General features: G+C 44.4%; 2 protein-coding genes across 2 annotated transcripts in view; both read right to left on the bottom strand.

Moving 5' to 3' along the window:
* Positions 1-864: 864 nt before the first annotated feature.
* Positions 865-8,655, bottom strand: LOC311105937 (estrogen-related receptor gamma-like; the record flags this gene model as incomplete). The annotated part of the gene is made up of 7 exons (XM_084148171.1): positions 865-1,109; positions 2,288-2,557; positions 2,725-2,886; positions 3,600-3,710; positions 6,126-6,242; positions 7,784-8,205; positions 8,597-8,655. 7 exons carry the CDS (start codon positions 8,653-8,655, stop codon positions 865-867), a joined length of 1,386 nt encoding a protein of 461 aa, XP_084004297.1.
* A 4,109-nt stretch (positions 8,656-12,764) lies between these two features.
* ltbp4 (latent transforming growth factor beta binding protein 4) overlaps positions 12,765-24,430 on the bottom strand; it is a 50,818-nt gene continuing 39,152 nt past the window's right edge. Inside the window, exons 23-37 of the mRNA XM_084148169.1 lie at positions 23,609-23,734; positions 23,347-23,472; positions 22,859-22,987; positions 22,521-22,646; positions 21,852-21,977; positions 21,404-21,547; positions 20,813-21,046; positions 20,363-20,431; positions 19,898-20,026; positions 19,421-19,567; positions 18,970-19,122; positions 18,442-18,775; positions 18,022-18,335; positions 17,685-17,834; positions 12,765-14,273 (exon numbers count right to left, since the gene is read on the bottom strand). Coding sequence (XP_084004295.1) covers positions 14,140-14,273; positions 17,685-17,834; positions 18,022-18,335; positions 18,442-18,775; positions 18,970-19,122; positions 19,421-19,567; positions 19,898-20,026; positions 20,363-20,431; positions 20,813-21,046; positions 21,404-21,547; positions 21,852-21,977; positions 22,521-22,646; positions 22,859-22,987; positions 23,347-23,472; positions 23,609-23,734 — 2,441 coding nt within the window. The 3' untranslated portion in view covers positions 12,765-14,139. The remainder of the gene's footprint in view (positions 14,274-17,684; positions 17,835-18,021; positions 18,336-18,441; positions 18,776-18,969; positions 19,123-19,420; positions 19,568-19,897; positions 20,027-20,362; positions 20,432-20,812; positions 21,047-21,403; positions 21,548-21,851; positions 21,978-22,520; positions 22,647-22,858; positions 22,988-23,346; positions 23,473-23,608; positions 23,735-24,430) is intronic.

Genomic DNA, 24,430 nt, shown 5'->3' with positions numbered 1-24,430 from the left:
CTTCAGCATGAAATACAATGTTCACACTCCAATGTCTGTCACACTCTAAACACATTTCATTCCAAAAGCATTTTATTCAAACACATACAAACTAGTATGAAAGCAGTTAATGTCTTTGTACAGCGATCATGTAATAAATAAATACATAAATAAAATACAAATGTCATGGCAATGCACCTTATTAGTACAGTATAAGGCAGGTAAGTCAAAAGAATGTGCCGTTTGTAATGATAGCAGTACTAATAGTTTGGTTCAGCCTGGCTAACAGCTCACAGAGGCCTTTGGCTAAGTGATATCTAGCTCCCAGAATGCATTGTCTATAACCATAGTGCTATTATGTTTTCACATGAGTAACAACCTTTTATATTGACTGAATATCATGGCTTGAAAATCCCCATGATATAAAAAAAAAAACATTGTACATACTCTCCTCTGGAAAAAGTACCCAAATATTTATGAATCTACTAGACTCGGGACTATTCAATCTGTATCGCTGAAGCGTTACAGATTGGCCGATAGCAATGTAAATGTAATTTCCGATTGAGCCGTCATAGGCAAGTGTTTACCATGAATGCAGTCTCCGCTGACGCGAGAACATTGCCTTTGAATTTCAATCACACTGTAACGTTGAACTTCTGCGATATGGATTGAATAGAGCCCTTGACTTTTACCCTAGTAAGAAACAAGATCTATCACTTGTACAAGTTGTTCTACTGTACGCAATTCTCACAAGTCAGTCTTGTTCCATGACACCAAGACTTGTCATAAAACTGCGAACCACCAAGCCCTGAACTTCTGACCCCACAACAATGGGGCACCTGGTTACGGTTTGTGGGGGCCAATGGGAGGTTAGGTGTAGAACAGTCATATTTTGGCGTCCAGCATCTCCAGGAAGAGTTTGTGCATGGGCACGCGGCCCTCCAGGTGGAGCCGGCAGAAGGAGTCCACGGCGCAGTTGGCAGTCTGCCGGAGCAGGGGCAGGGTCATGAGCAGTTTGCCTGCTCGGTGGAGCTCTGCTGGGTGCTGGGCGCTCTCGTACTCCTGCAGGGCCTCATGGAGTCCGTCCTGGAACTGCTGCACTGCCTCCGCACTCTCCAGGTTCTCTGAGTCTGAGCGGGGAGAGACAAGGTCAAGGGAGGCCTGTGGGTGTTTGGGTGTGGGTGGAATCGGGTGTTAAAACCTCCCCTTGTTTCGGCACGACAGCTTGTCAGATCCCATTGTCCACCACATTTGTTTCACCATTGAGGGCTAATGAACGAGCGAAGGTTAAGTTGCATGCAGCCAACCCTCATTTTTCTGAAAGGACTGTAAATGTAAAAACAAAGGCTCCCTCCTCTGATCCTTCTAGCCACCTCAGGCGGTGTGACTGCCCCGGAGTGTCAGGCTAATTCCTGGGATAATTTGCGGGGCGCTGGGAGGCAGATGGATTTATTGATCAAGGGCTGAGGGCAGAAGCAGCCTTCTCACTGTTAGGATATTGATCAGTTTCCACTTGCTGTGGCCTGGGGAACAACAGTGGGAGGGGAGGGAGGGGTGAGAGAAGTGGTTGTTGGAGAACAGATTTGGCAGAGGTCTAGACCTCCCCACTCTCTGTCATGGTGGTCTGAAGAGTGGCAGTTTGTACAGAGGTGATTGAAAATGATTAATAAACTAAAATCTAGCCACTAATTCATTCCCTGACAGCTAGTAGTTTTTCATGTCATTGACCATCATTTAACCTTGCCCTGCTAGGGGACTTGACCCTGGAGCAAAAGTGTGTTCAAGGACAAACCCTGAGGGAAAGGCACTGTGGATCACACTTAGGGGCTTTAATCAATCTGTATTGCCAAAGCGTTACAGATTGCAAGATAGACATGTAAAGGTAATTTCCGATCGAGCCGACATATGCAGCGTTTACGTAAATACAGTCTCCACTAACGTGGTAACATTGCCTTTACATTTCAATCACGCTACAATGCTGAACTTCCACAATACGGATTGAATAGAGCCCTAACTCTCTCCACAGTCCTGAAGGAGTGGCTGTATGTAGGACTACCTGAGGACGGTGCAGTAGATTTTGTACCAAGTCAGTGTATCGTAAAGCTGAATGTAACACAATTAATTATTGTAAGCACTTGCCAGACAGGTTAGTTAGTGGTATATATTTTTGGTAGTTCTGCCATTCTTATAATGCTTTTTAAGAGCGATTGTACAAGGGTACAGCTAGGTCTCTTGAGTTTGCTCTGTCACAGCTGACAACACCAAACGACTGATAACAGATATCCAGTGCATGCCATGTAGTTAGTACCTGAGTTGGCGAGGGCCATAGCCTTGAGAGTGACCACCTCCTCTTGGCTCAGGCTCATCTGCTGGTACTTGGTGATCAGCTGTCTCAGGGCGGTGTAGAGGTCAGAGAGTCCGGCCGCTCTGCACTGGGCCTGGACCAGACGCAGGTTCCCAGCAAACACCAGCTCCTCCCCATAGCCCAGAGACTGAGACACCACTGACAGGACCAGCGTCTCCATCCAACCACTCTGCAGCAGGGTCATCTGGTCCACCAATGAAAGGGCAGAGAAGCCTGGAAGGGCAAATATGGAAACATAATACTCTATAAATTCTCACAGTATAAAAAGTAAACTTTGTCCATTTGTACCAGTGTTAATTGGCATGGCATAGTCTTTTTCGTATTTAAGCAGGGAGTCATGCTTATTTAACATGACCTACAAGAGCAACAGGAGTGGGTACCTGGGATATGCTTTGCCCAGCCAATCATGACCAGGAGTTTCCTGTTTAGGAGGTCACACAGCGTCAGCAGAGCTTTAAGGTTGTCGTCATTGGTTGAGTTGTCAGGCGTGGCACACAGGGGGGCTGGCTCTGTCAAGAGGAGCTGGGAGATCACTTTGTTTCCTGAAAGAGGTCAAACAGATATATTAGTAATCAGTGGTGGAAAAAGTACCCAATTGCCATCCTTGAGTAAAGAGCGTCTGCTAAATGACTAAAATGTAAATGTAAATGTAAAAGCAAAGATACCTTAATAGAAAATTACTCAAGTAAAAGTGAAAGTCACCCAGTAAAATACTACTTGAGTAAAAGTCTAAAAGTATTTGGTTTTAAATATACTTAAGTATCAAAAGTAAATGTAATTTCAAAAATATACTTCCTAATATAATTCCTTATATTTTTTTAATTTACGGATAGCCAGAGGCACACTTCAACACTCAGACATAATTTACAAACAAAGCATTTGTGTTTAGTGAGTCCGCAAGATCAGAGGCAGTAGGGATGACCAGGGATGTTCTCTTGATAAGTGTGTAAATTCAACAATTTTCTGTCCTGCTAAGCATTCAAAATGTAACGAGTACTTTTGGGTGTCAGGGAAAATGTATGGAGTAAAAAGTACATTATTTTCTTTAGGAATGTAGTGAAGTAAAAGTTAAAGTTGTCAAAAATATAAATAGTAAAGTACAGATACCCAAAAAAACTACTTAAGTAGCACTTTAAAGTATTTTTACTTAAGTACTTTACACCGCTGTTAGTAATGTACTCTAGTGTACTCCCCGTTTGTGACTGACAAGGCTCTTATTGGAGTGTATGAGTGCTGTATGACCGAGGGTACTCACCGTTGGACTTGATGAGGTGTGTGTATGGGGCCTTCATATAAAGAGATAGGCCAGAGTCCCCCCTTCTCTTGTATTTCTGACGTCCTCCTCTTACTCTGTCCATGCGAACACCTGTAGTGACACAAACATGATTATCAGTGATCATCATGTTTGTTCATTGATTGATCCTCAATCCCCAAGTCTATTGGCCACATGCGCCGAATACAACAGGTGCAGACATTACAGTGAAATGCTTACTTACAGCCCTTAACCAACAGTGCATTTATTTTTAATAAAAAAGTAAAATAAAACAACAACAAAAAAGTGTTGAGAAAAAAAGAGCAGAAGTAAAATAAAATAGCAGTAGGGAGGCTATATATACAGGGGGGTACCGGTGCAGAGTCAATGTGCGGGGGCACCGGCTAGTTGAGGTAGTTGAAGTAATATGTACATGTGGGTAGAGTTAAAGTGACTATGCATAAATAATTAACAGAGTAGCAGCAGCGTAAAAAGATGGGGTGGGGGGTGGGGGTGGGTATCAGTGCAAATAGTCCGGGTAGCCATGATTAGCTGTTCAGGAGTCTTATGGCTTGGGGGTAGAAGCTGTTGAGAAGTATTTTGGACCTAGACTTAGCACTCCGGTACCGCTTGCCGTGCGGTATCAGAGAGAACAGTCTATGACTAGGGTGGCTGGAGTCTTTGACAATTTTGAGGGCCTTCCTCTGACACCGCCTGGTATAGAGTTCCTGGATGGCAGGAAGCTTGGCCCCAGTGATTTACTGGGCCGTACGCACTACCCTCTGTAGTGCCTTGCGGTCGGAGGCCATGCAGTTGCCATACCAGGCGGTGATGCAACCAGTCAGGATGCTCTCGATGGTGCAGCTGTAGAATTCTTTGAGGATCTGAGGACCCATGCCAAATCTTTTCAGTCTCCTGAGGGGGAATAGGCTTTGTCGTGCCCTCTTCACGACTGTCTTGGTGTGTTTGGACAATGATAGTTCGTTGGTGATGTGGACACCAAGGAACTTGAAGCTCTCAACCTGTTCCACTACAGCCCCGTCGATGAGAATGGGGGCGTTCTCAGTCCTCTTTTTTTTTTCTGTAGTCCACAATCATCTCCTTTGTCTTGGTCACGTTGAGGAAGAGGTTGTTATCCTGGCACCACACGGCCAGGTCTCTGACCTCCTCCCTATAGGCTGTCTCATCGTTGTCGGTGATCAGGCCTACCACTGTTGTGTCGTCGGCAAACTTAATGATGGTGTTGGAGTCGTGCCTGGCCATGCAGTCATGGGTGAACAGGGAGTACAGGAGGGGACTGAGATGTGTTGTTACCTACCCTGTGGCAGATGTGTTGTTACCTACCCTTACCACCTGGGGGCGGCCCGTCAGGAAGTCCAGGATCCAGTTGCAGAGGGAGGTGTTTAGTCCCAGGATCCTTAGCTTAGTGATGAGCTTTGAGGGCACTATGGTGTTGAATGCTGAGCTGTAGTCAATGAATAGCATTCTCACGTAGGTGTTCCTCTTGTCCAGGTGGGAAAGGGCAGTGTGAAGTGCAATAGAGATGGCATCATCTGTGGATCTGTTGGGGCAGTATGCAAATTGGAGTGGGTCTAGGGTTTCTGGGATAATGGTGTTGATGTGAGCCATGACCAGCCTTTCAAAGCACTTCATGGCTACAGACGTCAGTGCTACGGGTCGGTAGTCATTTAGGCAGGTTATCTTAGTGTCCTTGGGCACGGGGACTATGGTGGTCTGCTTGAAACATGTTGGTATTACAGACTCAGTCAGGGACATGTTGAAAATGTCAGTGAAGACAGTTGCCAGTTGGTCAGCACATGCTCGGAGTACACGTCCTGGTAATCCATCTGGCCCTGCGGCCTTATGAATGTTGACCTGCTTAAAAGTCTTACTCACATCGGCTACGGAGAGCGTGATCACATAGTCATCCGGAACAGCTGGTGCTCTCATGCTCTCAAGAACAGACTATGGGAGGCGCACAGTACTACATAGAGCCATGGCTACATGGAACTCTATTCCACATCAGGTAACTGATGCAAGCAGTAGAATCAGTTTTAAAAAACAGATACAAATACACCTTATGGAACAGCGGGGACTGTGAAGAGAAACAAACACAGGCACAGACACACGCTTACACATACACATGATAAGACACGCACTCTACACACACACGTATAAATTGATTTTGTATTGTAGATATGTGGTAGTAGAGTAGTGGCCTGAGGGAACACACTTAAAGTGTTGTGAAAAGTGTTATGAAATGTAATGTTATGTAATATTTTAAATTGTATATACAGTAACTGCCTTAATGTTGCAGGACCCCAGGAAGAGTAGCCGCTGCCTTGGCAGCAGCTAATGGGGATCCTTAATAAATACAAATAGAGGTTGAGTAATTAAAAACTCTAAGTCAGGCTGTGTGCGTTCTGTGGGCCTGTACGCCTTCTGTGGGCCTGTACGCTTAAGCATGTCAGTTTATTGAGCCCAGTGATTCCATTGAGATGAGTTGATGAGTTGATCATCAAGTCTCACCTTCCTTCATCATGCCGGCACGCAGGCACTTCTGGAAGCGGCATGCTTGGCACGACTTCCTACGACGCTTGGTGATCTCACAATCATTCATCATAGGGCAGCTGTACTCAATGTTACCTGGAAACACAGAAAGCACAGCTCTGTTTACACCCCACACTCTATACTTGAGGTTACCAGTCAGCAAAGCCAATGCCGTAATAATGTCATCCAAATGGTGATACTGTATTTTACAGTATCTTTCTTACAGTGCATTCTTGATGCTTAACTTTTCAGTCAGCCTAAAGGGAAAATTGTCATATTGTAAAACAAAGTGTATGTTTAGGGGGTATGAGTTTCACTGTCTGTGGCACCATGACAGAAGTCAATTGCCTCTCTGTTCGCTGGCACCCTGAGCTTTCACACAGCAATCAATAGAAGCCCAGACAAAATCCAGATATTGATTGGCTTTTTCACACTGAGCCTAACGACCACCACACGTGTTACAAAGTTTGGGCTCACACGAGACAAAAAAAGGGATTTAATTGTATTGACTAATTTCTCCCACCCATCGATACCCAGACAAGCGGGTCTGGATCTGGGGGTGATCTAGGGGCCAAGGGCCCTCATCAATAAGCTTGCCCCTAAACCCACCCCTGTCCCCTGGACAAGAGGCTCTGAGATTAGGGCATCCAAGTTACAGCTCCTAGTTTTTAACAGGAGATTGGCACCTCTTCAGAGTGCCATTCACAAGAAACTCAAATGTGTTGTGAAGTGTTATAGATGCAATAACAATTTTTTTTGCTGGATTTTCATACTTTGAGATGGGCACTGTTGCTAAAAGAATGCATTATGAAAAGCAGCTTTTGATAAATGAGAATAAAATAAGTAGATATAGTTATTTTCATTCAACTTCAAGCATACTTGAAATTAGGCACAGAGTCAAACAATGTTGAAAAACAGTCGTTAATGCATCAGGCGCCACGCGATCAATATCATGCGTCAGTTACTTTGGAACATTTGTAGCAGAGAATAATCCTCTCTAGTTTCAGACAGCAAAAATCCAATATTCAGGATTATATTAAGAAATCAAAACCAAGGAATATACAGAAGCTATTTTTCCCAAAAAGGCAAAAATAAACATGTCCTCGTCGTCCCCCTTATGTTAATTACTAAGCTATAGCTCTCGCAGCAAATCAGTGTCATTTTGTAAATGCCGGATCTCTATGGCAAAACGCACCATTCACCCAAGTTTCGTCAAAATCGGCCCAGTGCTGTCTGAGATAGGAGATAAACCTATCACGTGTGACGAACGTACGAACTGACCAAGACAAATCCACAGTACCCTCCCCGATTTCATCGTGGGGGACAAGAAAGAATTTCTGGGGCGGTCAACCAATATGAAGCACATTGAGTCTTCACAAGAAAAGCAATCCCATAGCTGAGTCTGCGGCTGACATAATTATTGGAAATCCATGTACGCTGCAATCAGACTCATTTGCGCTCCCCCTCTAATAGATTATTGATTATTTTATTAATTAAGATCCAGCCCAGAACTTTGCCATGTCCTAAATGTGTCACACGTGCACGCTCGCACACAGTGCACGCAACACACACCATCACAGACTGCTTGATTTGATGTTCTATCAGGTTTTTGCAAAAACGTATACACTTTAGTTTACCTTGAATTGTCCTCTTGAAGAAAGCCTTACATGCCTCACACGACGCTACTCCGTAGTGATATCCGGATGCAATGTCGCCACAAACTAGGCACAACCTTTTAGGTCCAGGGCCCAGCGACGATAGGTAGTCACATTTGAGGATGGAGTCAAGGTGCGCCGAAAGCACCAAACTGCGCTCCGAGCAAAATTGAGATGTGCCGCTAGAGTCTGGTGCTGCGCTGACACCGCTGCCGCTGCTGCTCGAACTCGGGGATTCCGGGTCCAGCGAGTGACCTTGTGAGAATAAACTGTATCCACTGCTATCCGAGCTGGGACTGAATGGTGTGGTGCTGTCCAGGGCGAAGGTAGGGCTGGGGGGATCCGTCTTGATACATGTATCATCTGGTGAAGGAGCCTCTTCGGTGTTTGAGGAGTCCAACAGGCTGATGGCACAATTGAAATGATCATGACAAAAAATATAGTCTCACTGAAATAATACCCTATTATTTATTCTAAGAGCTGCTACAATAACAGTGTGGCATGCAGATCACAATATAGTCTGCCTATTGGGTGGACCACCTCAAGGACCACCACCTCCCCATGGAGGAAATCAACTTTGGCACTTATTCTACAGACAATTAATAATAACTTTATTTTCAACTAAATTAAGCCTTATCTAATGCTTTAATTAAAATAAACACAAATGAACAGCACACAATTGATGGCAATCAGATTAATGACCATTAAAACTAATCTATGATCACATTCAATTGTTCATTACTTTTATACCAAATATGAATGACAAAAAAAAACATAAATCTCAATAATTCCTACTGGTTGTGCTGGCAGAGGAAGTGGATGTTTTCACTCAGGCAAAAATCCTTTAGATCCATATCGAGGAAGAAAGCCTCAAGGAGATGAAATGATAAATATAGTTGTCAAGGCAGTAATAGTTTTCTAGTATTCTGGTTTGGGAGCTAAAGGTAGAGAAATATTGACAGAGTGAGGACACTGAGACAAGGACCACAGTTATAGCTGCAGGTTTATTTAGCTGAAGCCTTGTGTCATTAGAAATGGGTGGGGCCTAGAGGACTAATCCTGACAAGTACTAAACCTTTGTTGATAGTTTCTTTCTCTTCTCACTTCTGTGTTGAGCATACAACATACATATTTACATACTACACACAAGGTAACATTTATACATGATACACTAGTCAAAGTATGAACAAGATTTGTTAAGAGGATTTTCACTGGTACCTCTGTGACAAAGTGGTATCAAAGTGAGGTGATAACATGAAACGTTATTGGTGGTGACGGCGCTTGTAACGCCAAGGTAGTGGGTTCGATCCCCGGGACCACCCATACACAAAAATGTATGCACGCATGACTGTAAGTCGCTTTGGATAAAAGCGTCTGCTAAATGGCATATTATATATTATATTATATATTATTATTGCTTATGATGGAACACCATGCACTATGTCTGTTGGTTTTGCTCAGTTGTCATTAAATGCATTTTACTATTATTTTTTCCCTTACTCATCTGTTTTACAGACTCCGCCCTCCCTCATCTCTGTCATTGTGGGACCAGGATTTATTTCTTATACTGTTTGGTGTAAACAGAGAAAGCACTCAGACCAGACTCACGGACATGGCATCCTCTTTGCTTCCAGGTATTTGTTGTTCCTCACAACAAAGTCTCACTTTTAAAAGCTATAAATTGCATATTGGTGACAGTAGTATTCTAGTTCCTGAACCAGAATGCATCACTAAAGTTGAAGTATGGTAATTAAGATTTTCCAGTCTCACATAGGCCTTTCTCTTTGAAGTGTGTTTGCATGGTTAATCTGTGAAAGTCAGGTATGGTGAGCTAGAGAGAAAGTGAGAGGCAGGCAGGGGGGATTAGAACAGACCGGAAAACCAAAGGATAGAATTAGACTAGAGAAGGGAGGGGAGGGAGGGAGTGGAAAGAGAGAGGGAACTCTTACCTGGAACTGGTCAGTAGGTCAGGTACAGGTGTACAGTACAGGGTTTACAGCTGGTGAAAGGGGATGGGGGTGATGAGGTAGGAGGGTTAGGGTGGCTGGAGGGTGAGGATTAGGAGCCATCCGATGCCAGTGTGTTGGCAGGGGTGCTGAAGCAGCACTTTTGGACAACCCTGATGTGTGAAAACCATGTGAGTTGCTAGAACATCCAAATCCATTCATCAGACACCTAAGCCCCATTTATACCTGGCGCTAACATGGGTCCTGATCTTGTCTGCATTCTGATTGTGCGCACATTTCCAGAAATGCATCTACACATGGTATTCAAATGTGGCTGTTATCCGTCCACTGTGTCTGCATTGTGACCACATTTCCTGGTCCCTTCTTGTATGCAAATTATTTCACAGCTATTCTTTCAAAATAATATTTATTGTTAGACACATATTGATGTAATCATTCAATGATTTTAGAGGGCAGAATAATGATGATTTAAATGGTTTCTCTGTCCAGATCTGTCTACACTTGTAAGATACAATGCGCGCCTGACTACCTCCGGAGGTGGGCAGGATGATCTGATCACAATCAGATCACAATGAGTCTTTTGATTGTCTACACCTGTCCAAAAAATGTGGGCCCAATCAGAATGTGGACAAGATCAGGACAAAGGACACAAGTTAAAACCAGGTGTTGCTCTAGATACATGCTTCACCTGCATTACTGGTATTAGCTGGATCCCAATAAGTGAGCCATTGCTGTCATCATCACTTTGAATTGTGTACACTGTTCCAAAACAGATTATCAAAAATTTAAATATTGGAATTTATAGGAAAAGATGAATCAATCTATTTGGCATATTATATAACCAATACATTATGATTCATATTTTTTTTCTTCTAAATTGTGGATATTCCAAACAAATATGATTTTGGTCAGTTCACTGATACATTTACACATGGTATTCCACCATCTCAAAATTATTTGGGATGAAAGGTTCCCACAGTGGACCACTGATGCCTTTTCTCTTTTGGCATACATTCCCTGCCCTTGTCATCCCCCAGCTGTGAAATGTATTACAGCACAGCAGCACACTGACCCTGTTCTGACCACGGTAGGCCCCCAGTACAGGGAGACAGGATTACTGTCTAGTCTGACACTACCTGACACTTCTCTCATTCCTCCTCAGCCCTAATCCAACAACGGCTGCATCAGCAAGATGCCCCCACCCCCCCACCCCACACACACAGAGACAGAGACAGAGAGTGCTAGTGGGTGAAATCAAGTGATACTATCGCTCCCTGGAAGTGTACTGAGGCGAGGGTCAGCCTGGAACCAGTTTTCATGCTCTGTCACAATGCAGGTCAATGGTAAAGACAGGACTGAACTCTCTCTCTGTGATGGAGCCAGTGGAACAGGAACCTACTATTGGCCCATCTTGTCCCTTGTCCTGATTCCATATCATTACATTGTAACAGGCTGAAATCCTGCTTACAAAACTGTAATAATACTAATGCCTGTTTTTAAGGTACTCTTACTGCTTTAATGATCATTTAATAAAGGCTCCATGGTCACTACATGTTTTAAGGCTGAGTGATATACACTGAGTATACAAAACATTAAGAACACCTGCTCTTTCCATGACATAGACTGACCAGGTGAATCCAGGTGAAAGCTATGATCCCTTATTGATGTCATTTGTTAAATCCACTTCAGTCAGTGTAGATGAAGGGGAGGAGACAGGTTAAAGAAGGATTTTTAAGCCTTGAGACACGGATTGTGTGTGTACCATTCAGAGGGTGAATGGTCAAGAAAACAAATGTAAGTGCCTTCAACAGGGTATGGTAGTAGGTGCCAGGCACAAAGGTTTGTATCAAGAACTGCAACACTGCTGGGTATTTCCCGCAACTGTGGGCAATGGAGTCAACATGGGCCAGCATCCCTGTGGAACGCTTTCGACACCTTGTAGAGTCCGTGCCCCAACAAATTGAGGCTGTCCTGAGGGCAAAAAGGGAGGGGGGGGGGGGGGGGGGGTGCAACTCAATATTAGGAAGGTGGGCTATATTTGTAATAAACAAAGGATAAACATCAACAAAGGACAGCAAATGTGGTTGTTGCTGGTTATTGGTGAACACAGTAATAATTAGGAATTACAGTATTTGCCAGCAAGTGGTGAGTGTTAACACTGATCTTCCAGTCATTTGGCCCAGATTCAGGATAGTTGATAAGGAGAGAAAACAGAGTGTACAGTCCAACAGAAAAAGCTGAAATTTCGCTAGCCCTTGCAATCCGCAAGAGATAATTAAGTATGAAGTGAACCTCTTTAATCAGCTTTGTAGTGTGTGGTGGAGAAGGATTGGCCTATAAAAGAGATTAGACATGGGATCCTTATAAACACTACTGGGAATTAGGGTTAGAGTAGCAGGTAAATGGATTAGAGGCCACAAAGACCACGTGTGAGAGAGGTGGAAACTGCTGTTATGACAGTGCAAGATAGGGACAGTGATAATGATGCTAATAAAAATTTGCATGGCTACCCACACTCCTTGCTCCGGCCAAACGCTATGCCACGCTCACAGACTTTAGTTTCTTCTCCGCAATGAGTCTGGATCTGAGTACCTCTGCAACCCTTCACCGAATGCCAACACATTCGGGGCCATCTGATTGATTCGGAAACCAATAGTTTGAGCCAAAGCTAGAACACACATGGGTAATGCAGAGGTTTGAAAATGTGTCATTGGCTTTGATACTCTGATTGGTTAGAGACGATCCAATCGCTGATGGCTTTGTTTTGTACAACGCCTCTTGTGCCCCTCGTCACCACAAAGTATGTCACGAACGACAGAGCAGCGGAATCATTTAGTTTGAGTCGTCAGGCTAAATCAAAATACTGTGTTATACCTACACCACTGGTTTACTCCCAAGCTTCCAATATGTTACTACTTTATAGCAACAACCTTGTAAAGTAAAAGTGTATACGATAAATGTGATTTGTCACAAATAATGAGATCCAAAAGCCACTTGGAATGGAAAGTGTGCAAATATATTTTCAAATAGTTTTCATAGCAATAATGATATGAAAATCACTAACAAAACAATTAACAAATACCAAAAAAAAATAAAAAAAATGTACAAAGTTTTGTTTAAAAAGTACACAACGGCTACGTCGTCCACAAATACAGTGCATAGTGTTATACATCTTTAGGTGCTGAAAGGAGGAAATGCTTTCGGGTTTGTTTCAGCTTGTAAACTACATCAGGAAGTAGGAACATTTACAGAGAAGGTTCTACTCACTGAAACAGATACCATTTGGTAAAGAAAAGTAATTTCTCAATTGTAAATATGTACATGGTATTTTATCACTGATTGTGTATTGATCACACAAACAACATTTCAAATTGTGAATACATAGTCAACTATCTTATATCAGTTTTAAGGTACATTCATTCTCATGTAAAAAAAAAAAATCTAAATTGGCTACAAAACTCTAAAGAAAGAAATGTACAGACACGTCAGTGATGTGTAGCTTTCTCTTCCGCATATACATTTCTATAAAATAATAAAAGTTATTATTACATAAAGAGTACCTTAACTTTGAACAGCATAAATTAATACAAGAAGCAATCATAAACAAATATCAGTGAGGTTGTAAAATCAACAAATGGAGAGAATACAAGTCACTGACATTTTAGAGGAATACAAATTTGGTTCCGCGATGTCATGACGTTGCTGTGTATTTTGTACAGTCCAGCTAAAGAGAGCGTTCGTTAACAAAACATCCACAGAGATTCTGTCTTAGACAAAGGCTCTACTCGTCTGTAGCAGTAGCTTGTCATCTTTGTCTTAGAGACTACACTGGCCCCATTCAATGGTTCCGGTCTGCCTCAGGTCTAGGCACAGAACATGGTGTGTTGATCATGATTGAGCTCAATGGGCCGGATCCTACCTTTAGATACGTGTTCGTATAGTTAGGATTCTGCACAATGTACGTTAACCTCTTTTTCACAACTATGCAATTCAACATCATCAAAGGAAAGGTTGGCTAAAGGACATATTTATTTACCTGCTTTAAAATAGCAGTCTCAAGTGTATGAGTGTAGTTGAGCTCATGTGTATATGTATAATGAGTTGTGTGTGCTGTATAGGACTCAAACCGTATTCATATCAGAGTTCTATGGACTCAAATCTCTCTCAGACATGATACATCAGTACGTTGATGTTTTCTTCAGAGAACAACCCTCTCAGCTTTTATCTCAGGTCAGAAAATGGACAGGTACTTTAGTGAGCCCCTGACAGAGCCTGTAGAGGCCAGAAGGGGGCGCTGGTGATACACAACACTTCCCCAGTAGCAGATAGGACTGTTGAGTGGGGAAAACAATGTTCAAAGTAGTAGCTGTGCTATGCTGCCACACAGTGGTTGGGCCGACGGGACATGACGTAGCCTCGGTGACACACACAGCGATAGGAGCCGTCTGTGTTGATGCATCGGCCATTCACACACACGTTGTCAGGATCCTCACATTCATTGATGTCTGGGCATAGAAGCAGAACAAATAAACAAGTGAAAACACATACAGTTGAAGTCGGAGGTTTACATACACCTTAGCCAAATACATTTAAACTCAGTTTTTCACAATTCCTGACATTTAATCCTAGTAAAAATTCCCTGTCTTAGGTCAGTTAGGATCACCACTTTATTTTAAGAATGTGAAATGTCAGAATAATTGTAGAGAGAATGATTTATTTCAGCTTTTATTTGTTTCATCACATTCCCAGTGGGTCAAAAGTTTACATACACTCAATTAGTATTTGGTAGCATTGCCTTTAATTGTTTAACTTGGGTCAAACGTTTTGGGTAGCCTTCCACAAGCTTCCCACAATAAGTTGGGTGAATTTTGGCCCATTCCTCCTGACAGAGCTGATGTAACTGAATCAGGTTGGTAGGCCTCCTTGCTCGCACACACTTTTTCAGTTCTGCCCACAAATGTTCTATAGGATTGAGGTCAGGGCTTTGTGATGGCCACTCCAATACCTTGACTTTGTTGCCCTTAAGCCATTTTGCCACAACTTTGGAAGTATGCTTGGGGTCATTGTCCATTTGTAAGACCCATTTGCGACCAAGCTTTACCTTCCTGACTGATGTCTTGAGATGTTGCTTCAATATATCCACATAATTTTCCTTCCTCATGATGCCATCTATTTTGTGAAGTGCACCTGTCCCTCCTGCGGCAAAGCACCCCCACAGCATGATGCTGCCACCCCCATGCTTCACGGTTGGGATGGTGTTCTTCGGCTTGCAAACGTTCCCCTTTTTCCTCCAAACACAACGATGGTCATTATGGCCAAACAGTTCTATTTTTGTTTTCTTCAGACCAGAGAACATTTCTCCAAAAAGTATGATCGTTGTCCCCATGTGCAGTTGCAAACCATAGTCAGGCTTTTTTATGGCGGTTTTGGAGCAGTGACTTCTTCCTTGCTGAGCGGCCTTTCAGGTTATGTCAATATAGGACTCGTTTTACTGTGGATATAGATACTTTTGTACCTGTTTCCTCCAGCATCTTCACAAGGTCCTTTGCTGCTGTTCTGGGATTGATTTGCACTTTTCGCACCAAATTACGTTCACCTCTAGGAGACAGAACGCGTCTCCTTCCTGAGCGGTATGACGGCTGCGTGGTCCCATGGTGTTTATACTTGCGTACTATTGTTTGTACAGATGAACGTGGTACATTCAGGCGTTTGGAAATTGCTCCCAAGGATGAACCAGACTTATGGAGGTCTTGGCTGATTTCTTTAGATTTTCCCATGATGTCAAGCAAAGAGGCACTGAGTTTGATGGTAGGCCTTGAAATACATCCACAGGTACACCTCCAATTGACTCAAATGATGTCAATTAGCCTATCAGAAGCTTCTAAAGCCATGACATTTTTCTCTGGAATTTTCCAAGCTGTTCAAAGTCACAGTCAACATAGTGTATGTAAACTTCTGACCCACTGGAATTGTGATACAGTGAATTATAAGTGAAATAATCTGTCTGTATACAATTGTTGGAAAAATGACTTGTGTCATGCACAAAGTAGATGTCCTAACCGACTTGCCAAAATGATAGTTTGTTAACAAGAAACGTGTGGAGTGGTTGAAAAACAAGTTTTAATGACTCCAACCTAAGTGCATGTAAACTTCCGACTTCAACTGTACATACGAATCAGTGAACGTCCAAATGTATATACACTACCGGTCAAAAGTTTTAGAACACCTACTCATTCAAGTGTTTTTTTAAATTTGTACTATTTTCTACATTATAGAATAATAGTGAAGACATCAAAACTATGAAATAACACATATGGAATCATGTAGTAACCAAAAAAGTGTTAAACAAATCAAGCCACCCTTTGCCTTGATGACAGCTTTGCACACTCTTGGCATTCTCTCAACCAGCTTCATGAGGTGACAGTCACCTGGAATGCAGATAGCCCTATTTGGTAAAAGACCAAGTCCATATTATGGCAAGAACAGCTCAAATAAGCAAAGAGAAAACGACAGTCCATCATTACTTTAAGACATGAAGGTCAGTCAATAAAGAACATTTCAAGAACTTTGAAAGTTTCTTCAAGTGCAGTCACAAAAACCATCAAGTGCTATGATGAAACTGGCTCTCATGAGGACAGCTACAGGAATGGAAGACCCAGAGTTATCTCTGCTGCAGAGGATAAGTTCATTAGAGTTACCAGCCTCAGAAATTGCAGCCCAAATAAATGCTTCACAGAGTTCAAGTAACAGACACATCTCAACATCAACTGTTCAGAGGAGACTGTGTGAATCCGGCCTTCATGGTCGAATTGCTGCAAAGAAACCACTACTAAAGGACACCAATAATAAGAAGAGACTTGCTTGGGCAAAGAAACGCGAGCAATGGACATTAGACCTTTGGAAATGTGTCCTTTGGTCTGGAGTCCAAACTGGAGATTTCTGGTTCCAACCGCTGTGTCTTTGTGAGACGTGGTGTGGGTGAACGGATGATCTCCGCATGTGTATTTCCCACCGTAAAGCATGGAGGAGGAGGTGTTATGGTGTGGGGGTGCTTTGCTGGTGACACTGTCTGTGAGTTATTTAGAATTCAAGGCACACTTAACCAGCATGACTACCACAGCATTCTGCAGCGATACGCCATCCCATCTGGGCTTAGTGGGACTTTCATTTGTTTTTCAAAAGGACAATAACCCAACACACCTCCAGGCTGTGTAAGGGCTATTTTACCAAGAAGGAGAGTGATGGAGTGCTGCATCAGATGACCTGACCTCCACAATCCCACGACCTCAACCAAATTGAGATGGTTTGGGATGAGTCGGACCGCAGAGTGAAGTAAAAGCAGCCAACAAGTGCTCAGCATATGTGGGAACTCCTTCAAGATTGTTGGAAAAGCATTCCAGGTGAAGCTGGTTGAGAGAATGCCAAGAGTGTGCAAAGCTGTCATCAAGGCAAAGGGTGGCTATTTGAAGAATCTAAAATATAAAATATATTTTGATTTGTTTAACACCTTTTTGGTTACTACATGATTCCATATGTGTTATTTCATAGTTTTGATGTCTTCACTATTATTATACAATGTAGAAAATAGTAAAAATAAAGAAAAATCCTTGAATGAGTAGGAGTTCTAAAACTTTTGACCGGTAGCGTATGTTCCGGTAGATGTGTAAAACGGTAAATCTATACATTTCCCCGGAAATATCTAGATTATCCATTGCACTGGTAAATCTAAAGATTTTACTGTAAGATAAATGTCAATCTGAGAATAAGAGAATGGCTCTTGCTTTGTGATGCATACAGTATATAGATTGAAAGGCATAAGGTTCGAAGGACTCGTGAAAGGCAGGGAGTTTTGCATTTAGACAACTGCAATTAGTTGAAGGGTTTGTCTTGTGGATTGTGTGAGGAGGGATACCTACCTATGCAGGCCATGGAGGTCATGTCCAGCTCGTAGCCCTCGTAGCAGTCACACGTGTATCCCTCCGCCACACGGATACACCTGCCGTTCTCACAGCCGTGAAGTATCCCACAGTCCTCTGTGCTCAGGCCTGCATACGGCTCATATCGTCCTGGGACAGGGAGAGGCGGAGATGGTCAGAACTATGAACAGATAGCTAATCAAACACACATTCTTCGCAGGGCCTAGGCTAAGTTTACATCTTAAAATGAATGTGAAATATTTTGGGTAATGCAGCAGCATTGACAAAATGACAGTAATGCAGTAAACCCAGTAATGCACAGTAAGAGAGGGCTTACTCTCATAGACTCTCCGTGGGCCTCCACCTCCACCATCTCCACCACCTCCACCACCTGGCCCCCGTCTGTCAAGGAACGGAGGGAAAGGGGGTCCCACACGCCAAGGTTCTGGCCCCTCCTCCTCCTCCTCCTCCTCACTGTAGGGGTCACTGTCCGGGAGGGGGGCCAGACTCAGAGGGAGGCCCTCGGGGATGGGGGGAGGGGGCCGCGCCCCAAAGGCAAGCTCAGAACGAGGGTCTGGGAGGGTCCGGAATGGGGTTCTCGGAGGCGTGTCAGGCAGGCCGTAGTCATCCTCGTCATAGTACCGCTCAGGACTGGCAGGGAGAAATTAAACATGTTTGTCGAGAATATATGTTGCGTCTTACATGATATATGTGAATGAGTGAATAGGGAAGTGTGGTGAATAGGGCAGTGTGTTACATGTATCCTGAGGGCCGTCTGTAGGGGCTTTCGGGGACGCTGAAGGTGCTGGGTGTTCTGTCTCTGAAGCCAGACCTGCTGCCCCCTGTTGGTGTATAGTCGTCATAGTCAGGCTGGGTGTACTCAGGCCTGCGGGGGATGGGGTCTGGGAAGGAGTCCGGTCCATAGGGCACACGATACCTCCCTCCTCCTCCTCCTCCTCCTCCTCCTCCTCCTCCTCCTCCTCCTCCTCCTCTGCCGGGTCCTGGCCCAGGGTCCGGACCGAAGCGGTCAGGGAAGGGGGGAGGAAACTCTGGGGGCCTCAGGAAGACGTTACACCGAGCCTCATAGTCCTCTGACAGAGGGAAAGAAGGAAAAGAGACGTAGACCAAAAATGACACTTTCCCCAAACTATAAACACAACACTGTTTAACAACAGAGCTACATTCTGCTTGTATCTTATGACAAAATGCTAACACAGCGGATTGTTCAATGTAAATACTCATCCACAATCAGCGTGGCCGTAGTAACACATCAGTCTAGTAGTACCTGAGTCTCTGGGAGGACACAGAGCACACTGCAGTCCCCAGCCCTCTCCATACAGACAGCAGCACTCAGTGAAGGTGACCTGTCCGCCCAGCAGGGGGCTCTGACACACCAGGTCTGCCGTGACATACTGCCAGCAGAACGACAGGTTCTCATCTGGAGACAAGAGGGACGGAAATGAGGAGGGGAAGGGTGAGATGAAAAGAGAGACGGTTAGATGAATAAAAAGGAAGATGGAAAAAAGAGAGGCAAAGAAAGATGGAGAAAGGGAGGTGGGAAAAACAAGGGAAAGATATATGGGGAAAGGAGGAGAGAGAGAGCGAGAGAGATAGATAGAAAACAGAGACAGTGAGAGAGATCTCACAGCTTGAGCTAATAAGTGAAATTTGAGTAGTGAGGACTCATAAGGTAAGAGTTATTGGGGACTCCTGTCTCCCAGTGTGTGTAGTCTTACCCACGGTGAGGCCAGTGGAATTGACACAGCTGCGCTGAGTGTCGTCCAACACAAGAGGTGGCTCGCAGGTACAGAAGTATGAGCCTAATGTGTTGACACAGATTCCTCCTGGACAGCTGTCCTCCCCTGCCTCACACTCATCAACATCTACCAGGAGAGAGAGAGAGAGAGAGAGAGAGAGAGAGAGAGAGAGAGAGAGAGAGAGAGAGAGAGAGAGAGAGAGAGAGAGAGAGAGAGAGAGAGAGAGAGAGAGAGAGAGAGAGAGAGAGAGAGAGAGAGAGAGAGAGAGAGAGAGAGAGAGAGAGAGAGAGAGAGAGAGAGAGAGAGAGAGAGAGAGAGAGAGAGAGAGAGAGAGAGAGAGAGAGAGAGAGAGAGATTTGAGCAACCTACCCATTATATACATCCATCTAATTCAACCACAATTATGAAGACTGGGCCAAAACAGCCTAATATCACTGATAAAGATATGCCACTAACCGATGCACTCCAGAAACACATTATCGTAGTAGTAGCCACTGGTGCAGTAGCAGGAGTAGCCAGGGATGTTGTTGACACACACACCGCTCTTACACACCTCAGGGTGGAACAGCTTACACTCATCCACATCTGTGAGAGGAGACAAAGGCCTGGATTATAGGTACAGTACAGTATAAGCAATAAGTATGACTACAAAATCATGTGAGTCAAATAGGGGTGCTTATATTTGTCCTGTTTCACACACGTACAAGTGTGTGGTGTGAAATGTGTTTCTTGCCCTCAGAGAGTGGGGTCACAGCCATTATTGACCGAAACTCTGGAGAAATTAGAGTTAAGTGCCTTGCTCAAGGGCAGATCGACAGATTTTCCATTTAGTCGGCTCAGGGATTTGAACTAGCAACCTTTGAACTAGCAACCAACACTAACCTCCAGGGTACCTGCCGTGCGGATATGTGTGACAGTTACCTTTGTAGCTAAACGCTCCGGGCCCAGTCACATATCCTCGTCCGCTGGGGCACAACGCCTGGTGTTCGGCTGAACAGAACCCACAGTAAACAACAACACGACATATCAGAGATGAACACTTCACTACATCAGGGTTAGCTTTTTCTGAGTGGGTTGATAGGTGGAGGTGACTCCAGGAGTCTACCATAGACATACATATTCACTTTAGTCTTATACATAGACATATATCCCCTAGAGACCACAGGAGGCTGCTGAGGGGAGAACAGCTCATAATAATTGCCAGAACGGAGCAAATGGTAACCATGTATTTGATACCATTCCACTCATTCCGCTTCAGCCATTACCACGATTCCCAATTAAGGTGCCACCAACCTCCTGTGCTAGAGACATATTCACTATAGTCATACCATAGACATACTATTCACATCAGTGTTGATCACTGGTCCCTACCTGTGCCTAGCTGAGGACAGGGGTCGTACTGGCAGCCCGTGCCCCAACCCTGACCCACGGTGCAGCAGCACTCCTGCTGGGTGGTGTTGTGGGCCAGCACGCTGCACGAGCTCTGCTCCTCTGTGTTGTAGTAGCACTCCCTCAACTCGCCAGGCCGGGCCGGGGGAAGCTGGGACGCATCGGGCCGACGCTGGGGACCCAGACCGGTGGCGGAGGAAGACGAGGAAGAGCCACCTGGGAACAATGGATGACCTGTGAGACACGTGGATGTGATGTTTGAGGGTTGAGGTGTGTGTGGTTATGGCTGCGTTGCTGACCACCAAGACAATATAGTGTTCCCTCATGAACAGCAGGGGGAAGCAACACCAAGCTGTTTGAATGGACACCTGTTGAAGAGGTCTCACCAAACTCACCATGCACAAACTGATGTTAAATGGCAATAGAACTGTGATGGCATTTGTAGGAATGAACATTTGAAGCAGGGAAAGTGTCATTCCCATCAGGGAGTAGAAATGTATATTTTAGTATGGTGAAAAATAGATATCTAGATAATCCTCGAAATGCAAAATAGTGGTGGACAGTGTACAGTACCTGGTCGAGGCATGCTGAGGCACTGTCCTGAGCGCGTATCAAACTCTTCCCCCTCTCCTGGACACTCACACATGAAGGAGCCATCCACATTCTCACAGCGCGCTGCGCCACACACGCCCTGCATAGTCTCACACTCGTTTTCATCTAGAGAGACAGAGAGAGAGATAGATAGAAAGAGAGAGATAGATAGACAGAAAGAGAGAGATAGAAAGAGAAAGAGAGAGAAAAAGAGAGATAGAGAGAGAGCGAAAGGGAGAAAGAGAGTGAGTGAGCGAGAGAAAGAGGGAGGGAGAGCGAGCAAGAGAGAGAGAGAAAGAAAGAGAAATATGGGGTGAAAAGGTCAAACCATGTAGTCTAAATCAAGCAAAGACAATGACAGATGATAGGACAGTAGAATGGTAGCGTTTGCACTCTTATCAGAGACTTGTGCATCTGTGTTGAGACGTACCCACACATCCCTTCCCATTGCTGGTGGCTGTGTAGCCCTGGTCACACATGCACTGGTATGTTCCAATTAGGTTCTGGCAGAATGCATGCTCTCCACATACTGTCTCATTGGCACACTCATTGATATCTGTGAGAGAGAAGACGAAACAGAAGTGGAGAGAGAGATTACATCACTCCTATATGAATCTGAAGTATGGTCTCAAGTATGGTCACTGTCAATATTATAGTTAGAAAGATAAACTTGATTAAAGTATTTAAAGGTATAAAGCAATAGTCAGTGAAGACAATACAGTGAGATAGATCCCTAGCTCTTTTTCACTCTGTGTGTGTGTGTTACAGATGCATATCTTGGCAAGGAAAGGCGAACGGCATTCTTGTGACTGAGCATCTGTGCGGTGCAAGCCTCCAACCTGACACATCAATCAAACACAGCTGCCATGACGACCAACCCCTTACGCCCTGGCCTCAGCCTGGATCCCACATCTGTGTCCAACCTGCCAATCATTCCTACACAAACTATCATGGCTAAACTGTAGCGTAGAATCAGATAATTTCAAAAGAAATAAAGTGGATTAATAAATACGAGAAGAATAACAAGTCGATTCTCGCTATGTGGACTAGATGTAGTAAAGGATGAAGTCGATGAGGTTGATGAAGAGATGGAACTGACCGACACACTCTCCGGTGCGGGTGACCCGGTAGCCCGGCTCACAGGAGGTGATACAGCGGTAGGAGCCAATGGTGTTCTCACAACGCTGTGACAGACACACTGCTCCCTCTGAGCACTCATCTACATCTGGGATAGAGAGAGTGGGGATTACACACACACACACACACACACACATAAGCGCGTGCACACACACGCAAACTTCAGCATCCCCATAGCTCAGTCTCGAAAGCGGTGCGTATTACATAAAGGGACACATGGTTTCATAAGGAACACAAGTTTTCAATGATCTGTCTATGGTGGATGATGAACAGTGCAGAGTAGTTGAGGTGTTGAGTTACCCAGACAGGCTGTCTTTTCTGGGTTGGTGGTGAATCCCACTTGGCACTGGCACTGGTAGGAGCCCTCTGTGTTGACACAGCGCCCGTCCTGGCACACCCCCGGGCCTGACCTGGCACACTCATCCACATCTGGGCACGCAATGACAACACGCCATTACATCACCACAGACAACCCCGCTGTCCCTACTGCCAAGCTAAGCAATCCTTTACCATGACGTTGTGCCCATGTCGTTTCACTTGATGTCATTCACTGTGTGAGAGGCTTTGAGTAATATAATCTGTGTCAAGTAGCCTATTTGTGATTATAATTATAAGTGATTACTATTAAAGCCCTGCTAAGAGTTGTTACAGTTGAAATTGCAGAGTAAAAATATATGTTGTGTCTCTGTCATGAATAGAGACATCTCCATTCTGCCGGTTTAAGAGTAGCCTACAGTAATGCCAGTGGGACTTCGGTATGTGTGTGAGAGACGGTGGTGACGCCTCACCCAGGCAGGAGCTGCCATTGCTGCTTGTGGTGTAACCCTGGGAACACACACAGCGGTAGGAGCCCTCTGTGTTCACACACTCTCCCTTGGGGAAGCAGTACTCCCCCTCTAGACACTCATTGATGTCTGTGAAAAGACAAGACAACCACGCTACAATATGACACAGAAAAGAACATCAACACGCAGTGTGGTATATACATTATCAAAGAACATCACCAACATTGTAGCATTCATCACCATCATCATCATTATCAGTACTGACCTCTACATTGGCGTCCAAGGCCAGCGGTTCTGTAGCCTGGTTGACAGTCACAGCGGTAGGAGCCATCAGTGTTTAAACACAGCCTCTCTGAACCACAGGTGTCAGGGCTCTGGCATTCATCCACATCTGAGGAAGGGAGAGGGGAATGCTCATTGGTACTGCAAGAGGGTTGCACATGCACACACGCACACACACACACACCTCTGCTTCATGTATAGGGTCTTTCTGTTCCCCCTAAAAGGGGTTAAACAGCTTTCAAGTGGTTTCTCTTAAATCAACACAGCACCAATTGGTTCTGTCTCTTATGGATATAACCTTTTGACAGTGAAACCTCTCCAAAGAGACATCCATCCATTCCCAAGTGTTACATCCATTCCTAAGGTGTTTCTGATTTACACGCTATCCCCTTTGAAGTCTAAACATCTGTTGCAGACTCTGTTGGTCCATATCAGCCCAGTCCAACAGCCAGACTTGAATACCTCGGAGTGATTTTCATGTGCTCTGGATATCACAGCATGGATAAAGTGCTGACTGACAGTGAACTGTGAAAGAAACAGTACATTCATATGCATTTTAAAGTGGTCTCTGTTTTTTTTTAGGTAGAGGCAATGCACCCAAGTGGGATGGAGCACGGTGTCCTGAAATTATACTAGGGCTGATGATTTGTGTGCCCCACAGAAAAAAACGCTTGGTAGGAGTAACAGAAGCCAGCAAAGGTGAAGTGTGCAGAGCAGTGGAGAGGAATGCAGAGGAGAGCGCTGACAGCAGTGTGCAACTGGGGCTACAAGGCTAATGGGTGGTCACCCCCTTCGCTCACTCATC

This window comes from Coregonus lavaretus, assembly GCF_964263955.1.
Source record: "Coregonus lavaretus genome assembly, chromosome: 30".
NCBI lineage: Eukaryota > Metazoa > Chordata > Actinopteri > Salmoniformes > Salmonidae > Coregonus > Coregonus lavaretus.
The sequence above is the reverse complement of the archived record's forward strand: the minus strand, read 5'-3'. Positions and strand labels throughout refer to the sequence as shown.